This window comes from Octopus bimaculoides, chromosome 8 (genome assembly GCF_046866305.1).
Source record: "Octopus bimaculoides isolate indiv1 chromosome 8, ASM4686630v1, whole genome shotgun sequence".
Taxonomy (NCBI): Eukaryota; Metazoa; Mollusca; class Cephalopoda; order Octopoda; family Octopodidae; genus Octopus; species Octopus bimaculoides.
In genome coordinates, this window is record NC_142935.1 from 69,258,262 (window position 1) to 69,269,844 (window position 11,583).

Below are 11,583 nucleotides of genomic sequence, written 5' to 3' on the forward strand. Positions count from 1 at the left end.
TGCCAGCCTGTGGAACTGAACCCATAACCATGTGTTTGGGAAGTCATATGCCTGCACCAGGCTCCAATCTGATCTAGCAGATTTTTTAGGGCATCCAGCTGTAGAAACTTTGCCAGATCAGATTGAAGTTTGGTGCCGCCTTCTCACTTGCCAGTCCTCAGTCAAACCATCCAACCCATGCCAGCATGGAAAGTGGACATTAAACCACGACGATGATGATATATATATATATATATATATATATATATATATATATAGACACACACACATGCATATATATATATATATATATATATATATATATATATAGACACACACACATGCATATATATATATATATATATATATATATATATATATATATATATATATATATAGACACACACACATGCATATATATATATATATATATATATATGAGATAACCTATGCTGGTGGAGTGTAAAGAAGACCTTTTAAGCATTGGGCCTCACAGAGGCAAAGTGGCTGAGTTACTTTCAAGTGTTGGGCTTCACGGAGGCAATGGCCAAGACTTTTGGCATTATGTCATGTTTGAGAATCAAGCCACATGGTGGCAAAGTAGCTGAGTTCCTTTCGAGTGTTGGGCCTCACTGAGGGCAATGACCGAGACCTTTGGCATTATGTCGTGCTTGAGAAGAAGACCTATCAGGCCAAGAAAAATCGCAGTCATGGCAGATACCGATGTCATGCAAATTGACATCCAAGCCAATAGCACATAAAAGCAAATGGCACCCATACTGGTAGAATGTAGAAGCACCTATTACACTCTTGGAGTGGTTGGTGTTAGGAAGGGCATCCAGCTGTAGAAAACCATGCCAAATCAGACTGGAGTCAGGTGCAGCCTTCCAGAGTGCCGGCCTGGTCAAACCGTCCCACCCATGCCAGCATGGACAACGAACATTAAATGATGATGATGATGATGATATATATAATCCTTTCTACTATAGGCAGAAAGCCTGAAATTTGCAGGGAAAGGATAAGTCAATTACGTCAACCCCCAGTACTCAACTGGTACTTATATTATTGACCCCAAAAGGATGAAAGACAAAGTCAACCGTGGCAGCATTTGAACTCAGAACACGAAGACAGATGAAATGCCACTAAGCATTTCACCCCGTGTGCTAACGATTCTGCCTGCCAGCTTGCTACATTATATATATATATAGGCACAGGAGTGGGGCTGTGTGGTAAGTAGCTTGATTACCAACCCCATGGTTCTGGGTTCTCATCCTACTATGTGGCACGTTAGGCAAGTGTCTTCTACAATAACCTTGGGCCAACCAAAGCCTTGTGAGTGGATTTGGTTGACAGAAACTGAAAGAAGCCTGTCATATATATATGTGTGTGTATGTGTGTGTGTGTGTATGTGTGTGTGTGTGTGTGCGTGTGTGTGTGTGCGTGTGTGTAATATAATGTAGTTGTTGGTTTTCAGACGGGACCTTGATGACTGCTATAAAGCAGGAAAGTATACTAGCCCTTATATATTCAATACTCAATATTCCATATATTCAATAATACATTCAATACTTCATTTCATTTTACTATTTATATTATATATTCCATATTCTATATCCCACATTAATTTTATAAGAATATAAATAGAACATAAAAAACAGACAGAGTTGGAACTCTTTTAAATAATATATTCCTCTATACATGATCATACAAACCCTCCTTTTTTTATTTTTTTATTTATATATATATATATATATATATATATATATATGAAACCAGTTAGAATATGTCCTAGGTCTATTTGATGTAAGGTAACCTTGGGCCCCATAACAACTACTACTATCATCACCAAACTTTCTAAAATACATCATCTTTATTTAGTCTTTCATTGAATCTTCAAACTGTCACTTCTCAGTAACATCACTGTTTGTTTTTCTGTCTTTCCAGGACTACTGTGGACAGCTCCAGAATTATTAAGGATGCAAAATCGACCATTAGGAGGCTCAGCTAAGGGTGATGTCTACAGCTGGAGCATTATATGTCAAGAAATTATCTATAGAAAAGGTGTCTTTTACTTTCATCAAAACCGCAATGAAATGAGTCCCCGAGGTATGTCTGTTTTCTATATTTGTATTTTATGTGAGTGAAAGAGAGAGAGAGAGTAAAAGAGAATATTGCTGTTGATCAAATACAACATAAACATACTAAACATAACATAATAATTGAGGTTAACATATGTGGTGTGAATAACAACAACAAAACTTGTTAGTTTGTTGGGTTTTTTTGTGGAAATATGTAACAAAGCATTTTTTAATATAGACAAACATTAGTAAAAAAAATATCACAATAATGATATGTGAAGTTTCATCTTCCAATGAGATATATTGCTTTATTTTAATACTGAGCACACTCTTTTTCTCCTTTCTGTTAACATGTTTGAAATTATACATATAAATGCACATACACACACACACACACACACACACACACACACACTTCTTTCCTCTTTCTGATGAAGAGCCATGCTCAAGATGACACGCACACACACACACGCACACACACACACACACACACACACACACACACATATGAGATTAGTCAGCATATGAGATGTTCTCCTGGAGCTACAAGCTACAGTAGCATTCACCCTTAGTGGTTAGCTGCATTTAAGTGGCAAATATACTTCACGTTGTCGTGCAGCTACTGTTTATACCTCGTTCAGAGATTTAACATTGCTTGTTTACACTTTTTCGAGATCAGTGACTTTTCTTCACTGGAAAAAGGATATAAGTATTTGCATTGGGACCCCCCTTCGCATCGAAGATTAGTGATTGTCGTATGCTGATGAAGGGTAAATACCCAGAGACCCGGGTCCGTGCGTGTCACGTCAGGTTGCCGATGGGAAGGATGACTTCCCTTTGCAAAATACTGATAGGGCACAGAAAGTGTGTCAATAGCCAGCTGGAGGAGATGTTCTCCTGGGGTTACAAGCTACAGTAGCACTCACCCTTAGTGGTTAGCCACATTTAAGTGGCAAATATACTTCACGTTGTCGTACACCTACTGTTTATACCTTATTCAGAGATTTATTATTGCTATAAAATTATAAGTTTTCATAATAACTAACATCAACTTTAGAGATGAGACATTTTTTAGTATTTACATCATAACCATGCTGCAAATGATTTGGTCAACAATTGTCATTGGGTATCTTATTCCTGAACATATATATATATATATATATATATAGAGTGTAATGAACTCGATTTCAACCTAGAACTTGCAATTCTAAACTAAAGGTAATAACACTCATCCACTCTGCTACTGATGTTAATAATCTGAAAAAGTATAATCACAAATACATATGTGTGTATGTGTATATATATATCTGTGTATACGTGTGTGTGTGTTTACACTCATGCACATGTGATTGATTATATGTTGTTATATGTTTATATTTACTGAAATTTTTTTAGATATTATTGTTCAAAATTGTTGCTATCAATGATCTTCAAATGGTGTCACACTGGTATTAATTCTAAATTTTAACTTGAAGTATTGATATGATATGGATAATACACAAATCATTCATTCACTCATTCATTCATTCATTCATTCATGCATACATACATACATACATACATACATAAATACATACATACACACATATCTATGTATGTACATATTTATGTACAATATGGTTAGAAATATACAAGTGAAAGAGGACATCTAATGACCATAATGTAATGTATTTTTGTTTTATTACTATTTATTAACAAAGGATTGCTTTTATTTTTTAACTTCTCAAAAGACCATTGACAAAGAGTTTGCAGATCCAGTACCCAAGATATACTTTCAGTTTCATACACATTATTATTAGAGTGACAGAATACATACCAACTTGTCTGGAGCAAAGTATGTCTGAATTGGGATCTTGGGAAGAAAATGTAAATCCTTAATTCATATGCTAGAGCAAATGTTGGCACTCTGTTGGTTATAATGATGAGGGTTCCAGTTGATCCGATCAACAGAACAGCCTGCTTGTGAAATTAACGTGCAAGTGGCTGAGCACTCCACAGACGCGTGTACCCTTAACGTAGTTCTTGGGGAGATTCAGCATGACAGAGTGTGACAAGGCTGGCCCTTTGAATTACAGGTACAACAGAAACAGGAAGTAAAAGTGAGAGAAAGTTGTGGTGAAAGAGTACAGCAGGGTTCGCCACAACCCCACTGCCGGAGCCTCATGGAGCTTTAGGTGTTTGCACTCAGTAAACACTCACAACGCCCGGTCTGGGAATCGAAACCACGATCCTATGACCACGAGTCCACTGCCCTAACCACCGGGCCATTGCGCCTCTACCATATGCTACAAATGATCACAATATCTGGGAATATAAAATCTGTAAGACCTTCTTAAGATTTAAAGGATATGTTACCAATGAAAACCAGTCAACCAAGCAAGCTTTGTAAGGTGGCTTGTTTCATTGCCAACAGCCCAACCATGCAACAAGCTGCACTGAGTTTATTGCTACAAATAGCTCTAGGAACATAAAATGCATGCACACATACACACACACGCTTACCATGTGTATCCCGGTTTTACAGTCAGTACACCATATCCGCTTATGTCATAAGGAGTGATGCAAAGGATTAGTAGCAGGAAGGGCATTCAGCTGTAAACACAATCTCAGAAAAATAATCCGACTTATGCTAGCAAGGAAAAGCAAGTGGATGATGATGAATGTATATCTATATACATATACATCTTATTTTTGTTTTGTCCATTTTTCCATGCTGTAATAGGTAGGTGCATGTTGGTTCCAATGTTTTTTTACAGCCCAATGGATACTGATAGATATATCAGCAACATGATGCTGGGAGTTGAGAATGTTTTTGTCAGAAAAACTGTGGTGTGTGAAATAATGTCTCTTGTTCAAAAATAAAATACACTTCCATTAATAAAATCTAAATTTATGAACATAAGCTTAACCTCACAGCCATTGCACATCACATTAACTATAAATACCAGTGCCCCTGGACTGGCTCCTGAGCAGGTGGCACATAAAATACACCATTTCGAGCGTGGCTGTTGCCAGTACCGCCTGACTGGCCTTCGTGCCGGTGGCACATAAAAGCACCCACTACACTCTCTGAGTGGTTGGCATTAGGAAGGGCATCCAGCTGTAGAAACTCTGCCAAATCAGATTGGAGCCTGGTGTAGCCATCTGGTTTCACCAGTCCTCAGTCAAATCGTCCAACCCATGCTAGCATGGAAAGCGGACGTTAAACGATGATGATGATGACGATGTCATCATTGTTTTAATGTCAACTTTTCCATGCTTGTAAGGGTCAGACAGGATTTGCTGAAGGTTTGCTCTGACTGAATGCCATTCCTGTTGGTAGCCCTTACCTGTTTCCAAACAAAGTAATATTTTCCCATAACTAGACATGTTTTACATGGAAGACTGGAAACACAACTTTGCTTATATGCTGACGATGCTCATTTGCTACCATTACATTATACCTAAGCAAGGATACACACAAAACACACAGGCATATATGAAGGGGCGTTGATAAGTTCTTGGCTTTGGGCAAAAGAAAATACAGGAGGAGGAGTTAAGTATGATATTATTCAACATATTCTCCTCTCAGATTCATACACTTATTGCAGCAGTCCTTCAAAGAACTTCTAAGGTTGAGCTTTTAGCCAGACCTTTTATGATACCCTTAAAACCAGGAACTTTTCAGCACGCCCTCGTACATATATGTTGTATCGATGCCCCCAGGCGAAGAAGTAGGATCTCCCAAGACATATAAATAAAGGTAGTCTGGCCATAGTAGATGTTTGAGTAGCAGTCGAGTAGCAGTTGTGTAGCGGTTGAGTAGAGATCATACGAAGGTGCTAGATAGCAGTAGCTTGAGACATAACAATATATGATGGGCTTCTTTCAGTTTCTATTGGCCAATTGCATTCACAAGGCTTTAGTTAGCCCAGGGCTACAGTGGAAGACACTTGCCCAATGTGCCACACAGTGGAACTGAGGACAGATTGTTATCTTTATCTTTTATCATTTACTTGTTTCAGTCATCAAACTGTGGCCATTCTGGGGCACTGTCTTGAAGAAATTTTAGTCAAATGAGTCAATCCCAGCACTTATAAATTTTCAGAGCTGGGTACCTATTTTATCAATCTTTTTTGCTGAAATGCTAAGTTACAGAGACGTAAACACACCAACACCAGTTGTCAAGTGGTGGTGGTGGTGGTGGGGTACAAAAACAGATACAAATACACACACATGTAGATATACACACACACACATATATATATATATATATATATATACAATGGGCTTCTTTCAGTCTCTGTCTACCAAATCAACTCACAAGGTTTTTGTTGACCCAAGGCTATTGTAGAAGATACTTGCCCAAACTCCAGTGCAGTGGGGCTGAACCCAGAACCATGTAGTTGGGAGGCAAACTTCTTACCACACAACCAGGCCTGGTCTGAGTCAGTTCTTTATTTGGAGTTAATGCTCTCCTATACATGTCTGTGAAGTGCACCTTGCAGAAGAGGGTGGCACCATTCCATGGACACTGAATTCATTTTTGGATCATAAAGAAACACTCACATTTCATATCCTGTCACTAAATCAGAAGCTTTGGCTTCAAATGCTTCCAGCAGATCAGAGCAAGCTGCCACCATTTTCTCTTTTAAATCAGATGTCAACTGCTGAGGTACTTTCCCATACCTGAAGCCTTCAGACAGCTTCTGCAATACATTGTAACCACAGTCCATCTGTGCAGTAAAGTCACAGACTGTGATTCATCAGCTTGCACAAATCGATTTATCCACTTGCTGACGATTCTATCACTGGTCACACTTGATGATCTCTCATTACATGGTTGGTATTCAATGCTTTTTTACCATTCTTTAACCTTCCTTACCTATCTGTGCACATTGCTCTTGCCAAATAGTGTCATCTCTGTCAACAACCTTCTGTGGATGCTGGACAGCCTGCGCTACTTCCTTCATCACAAACTCAATGATGGCTCATAGCTTCTGCTTGGAATCCATTATTTGCATTCAATGAAAAAGAACAGGAAGAAGAATAATTATAGAGTAAGAATTACTCTATCAACAAATGCAATTTGAATGACGTTATTTTTTCTTTTATTCTTGTACTTGCCTCAGTCATTTGACTGCAGCCATGCTGGAGCACCACCTTAAAGGGTTTTAGTCAAAGAAATCAACCTTAAGACTTATTCTTTGTAAGCCTAGTACTTATTCTATCGATCTGTTTTGTCAAACCGCTAAGTTATGGGGACAAAAATAGACCAGCATCAGTTGTCAAGAGGGGGGATAAACACAGACACACACACATAAACACATACCTACACACACACACACACACACACACACACACATACATATGATGGGCTTCTTTCAGTTTCTGTCTCCCAAATCCACTTACAAGGCTTTGGTCAGCCTGAGGCAATAGTAGAAGACACTTCTCCAAGGTACCATGCAGTGGGACTGAACCCAGAACCATATGGTTGGGAAGAAAGTGTCTTACTGCACAGCCACAGCTGTGCCTGTTAGTTAATAAAAAGTTACTCTTGCATTTCTTATGGTACAACCCTCGTGTGTGTGTGTGTGTGTGTGTGTGTTTGTGTGTGTGTGTGTGTGTGTGTGTGTGTGTTTGTGTGTGTGTGTGTGTGTGTGTGTGTGAATATATTAAACTCTCTCCAAATATCTGATTATATGGATGTGTTCACCCACAAATCTTTACGTAATAAGGAGCTAAATGTAATTGTAATAGAGTATGTAATGCCAATGAAATGTGTTGATAGTTACTTTCATTTGTTCACTCACTTGTGCATATGTATGTGTGTGTGTGTGTGTGTGTGTGTGTGTGTGTATATCCCCTACAAACATGCATCTTGCAATAGAGAGCAGTGTGAAAGAGAAAGGGAGATGATAGGAGGTCTGAAAGAGTGAGTGATAGTGTGAAGTGAGGGATTCTGCGATGCGAAGGTATGAAATAAGGTTAATGGATGGTTCAGAAAACATTCTGAACTGTGTAAGAGAGGAAGAGAGATTGTTTGCACGTTTGATAGGAAAAAGTTACCTTCCTGTGTCATATCAATTTATAAGGGCCACTTTCCCGGTTTCATGGCATAAATATTCCCCACCTAGATGGGACACCAGTCCGTCGCAGGATTACTCATTTTTGCCGGTTGAGTGAACTGGATAAACATGAAATGCAATGTTTTGCTCAGGAACACAACACATTCCTCGGTCCAGGAATCGAAACCACTATCTTACATTCATGGGTCCAGCACTCTAACCACCAAGCCACACACCTCTATTGCATGTATGATGGGGAGGTAGTGTTGTATAATGAGAGAAGAATGTAGAACAGTAGTGGCGGTGGTGGTGGTGGGGGTCTACAGTTATATTTAATCTTTGGTCAATGCAAACCAACTAAAAAAACCCAAATTTTGTAATTAGTGGTACTAATGAGTTTAAGATAAAATTATAGCTGCTCAGCTATTGATATAACTCATGATGAAGATTGTGTTAACAGGAGTGGTTGAAGTGATGGTAGTATTAATGGTGAGGATGGTAGTGGTGTTGATGATGTTAGTAGAAGTGACACATGGGTGGTGATGGTGATAATATCTGTGAAAACTAACTAACAAGAATATAACGCAGAGCAACTAACATGACCATTATCAATTTCTGCTTCTGTTTCTTGTTGTTCAGCCCTAGGACAGACCTAATTGAACAAAGCTATGATCAAAAGTATTCCTGCCATGACCACACCATCTACATTTTACACACTATGTACTTTAAGGACCATATTGTAAAATCATCCATCTTCTCTGAAGACAGTACTGTGTGATTTAAGGGTAATTTCATTGCTATTTCTGGCAGTTACAGGCTTCTTTGCTGGCTACTATTTATTTATGCTTATGTGTGGTGATTGAGATGATGACGATGATGACGAGAGTGCAGCAACTGTTGCCATGGTCACAACAGTTGTCATTGCAAATCAAAATATTTGGACATTGATAACAAAATATTTGATGACCAAACTTACTCCTGTAGTTACTTCTGTTGCCAATGAGACAATGAGAAAGTTTGTATGTGGTCACTTGACCTACTAGATGTAATAGCTAAATCTTGATCAAACCATACACACATCCCTGCTACTGTTTAAAGCAAACAAGGAAGATGGTATTGGTTGAAGTAGTTTATAGATACACTAGATGGGATCGCCACGACTGGAACACTTTTGATCAAAGTTGACCTGGGGTTAAAGAACTATAGATGCTATTGCTTTTGTTCTTTTATTCTTTTATTTGTTTCAGTCATTCACTGTGGCCATGCTGGAGCACAACCTAAAAGGGTTATTTTAGTTGAAGAAATTGACCCCAGTACTTTTCTTTTAAGCCTAGTACTTCTACCAGTCTCTTTTGCTGAACCACTAAGTTACAGGGATGTAAACATACCAACACCAACACCAACTATCAAGTGGTGATGGGGGGGGGGGGATGAACACAGACACAAAGATATATACATATATATAAGATGAGCTTCTTTCAGTTTCCATCTACCAAATCCACTCACAAGTCTTTGGTCAGCCAACTATTGTAGAAAACACTTGCCCAAGGTGCCACACAGTGGGACTGAACCAAAAACCATGTGGTTGGGAAGCAAGCTTCTTACCACATAGCCACATGTTGCTATTATCCACACTGTGAAGGTACATGGCTTAGTGGTTAGGGTATATGGCTCACAATCGTAAGGTCATGATTTCGACTCCCAACAGCTTATTGTATCCTTGAGCAAGGCACTTTATTTTACATTGTTCCAGTCCACACAGATGGTGAAATTGAATTGTTCTTATAATTCAAATGCCCAGCCTTGTCACATTCGGTATATCATGCTGAATCTTCCTGAGAACTACATTAAGAGTACATGTATCTGTGAAATGCTTAGACACTTGTACATTAATTTCATGAGCATGCTGTTCAGTTGATCATATCACCTGGAATTCTCGTCATCATAATCAACGAACAGCCAGACAGATTGGGGTCAGGGGGATAGGCAGGATATTATCCACACCACCAGTACCACTACCAGTAACAACACCACTAACACCAACACTACGCCACCGTCTTCAACTCCACATACTCAATACCAACAATATCTCAGTCATACAATCACCAACACTACACAACCACCACCAAATTCTTCCTTCATACCAAGTCTCATCAAAATTGAAGAGGTAATTGTAATACTGGTTCAAAATTTTGGCACAAGACCAACAATTTCAGGGGAGAGACTTAGTCAATTAAATCGACCTCAGTTCTCAACTGATACTTATTTTATCGACCCCAAAGGGAAGAAAGGTAAACTCAACCTTTGTAGAATCTAAACTTAGATTGTAACAATGGACGAAATGCCGCTAAGCCTTTTGCCCGTGCAGAAATGATTATCTGCCTTAGGTAACTGTGATATTGGTTTCCAATTTTTGGCACAATGCCAGCAAGTTCAGGGAAGCAGTTAAGTCAATTACATCAATACCAGTGTTCAACTGGTACTTTATTTTATTGACCCCAAAAGGATGAAAGGCAAAGGCGACGTCAGCAGATTTTGAACTCAGAATGTAATGACAGATGAAATGCTGTTACACATTTTTGCCTAGCAGGATAATGATTCTGCCTGCATGCTGCCTTAGGTAATTGTAATATTATGTAATTTTATTGGGTAATCTGTCCTGAAAGCACTCACTGCTTCCACATCTGAAACATTATAAGCAACAATCAAAGAAAGAATTCTGCACTGATTAGCATAGAATTGCTAACCATCATATTCCAGCATTTGGTCCATAGAGATTGCAATTTGCTCTCTTTTACCACACCATCTGTCAACATGGTTGAGCAACTAATCCCAACCAGTCAGGATATCACTGAAAAGTCAGAGGCTACTGTGGTCATCTCAGAAATGATCTCTTCCCAATTATATGGTTCTGGTTTCAGTCCCACTGCATGACTCCTCGGGCAAGTGTCTTTTACTATAGTATAGAGCAAACCAAAGCATTGTAAGAAGGTTTGTTCAATGGAAACCAAAGAAGCTTGTCGTACATAAACACACACACACACACACACACACACACACACACATACACATACTACTTTTATTAAAGCTGCGAAATTTTTACAAAACTGTTACTCAGAGTTTCATTTTCTCGTTTTTCGGACAACTGTCCAACAAACTGAAATGTGAAACTGAATAACAGTTTTGTGAAAATTTTACAGCTCTAATAAAAACTTATTACTCTACCCTTGGTATTTGAGTACTAATTTTTTTCCACCTTGTGTTGCATTTATGTGCTTCGTTGCCCTTTCAAAGCCTAGGCAGGCGCATGGGCCCGGTTTCCCGGTTTCTATGGCGTATGTGTTCCCCACCAGCTGGACGGGTCGCCAGTCCATTGCAGCATTACTCAAGAAACAGGAAGAAAGAGTGAGAGAAAGTTGGGGTGAAAGAGTACAAGAAGGGTCGCCACCACCCCCTGCCAGAGCCTTGTGGAGCTTAGG

The 11,583-nt window shown here is 39.0% G+C and overlaps 1 protein-coding gene across 4 annotated transcripts in view; it reads left to right on the forward strand.

The window, feature by feature from the left end:
- Positions 1-11,583, forward strand: part of LOC106867807 (atrial natriuretic peptide receptor 1) — an 865,062-nt gene that overhangs the window by 764,028 nt on the left and 89,451 nt on the right. For all 4 annotated transcript variants that reach the window (XM_014912829.3, XM_089356636.1, XM_014912828.3 and 1 more), the window contains one exon: positions 1,924-2,085. In XM_014912829.3, coding sequence (XP_014768315.1) covers positions 1,924-2,085 — 162 coding nt within the window. The remainder of the gene's footprint in view (positions 1-1,923; positions 2,086-11,583) is intronic.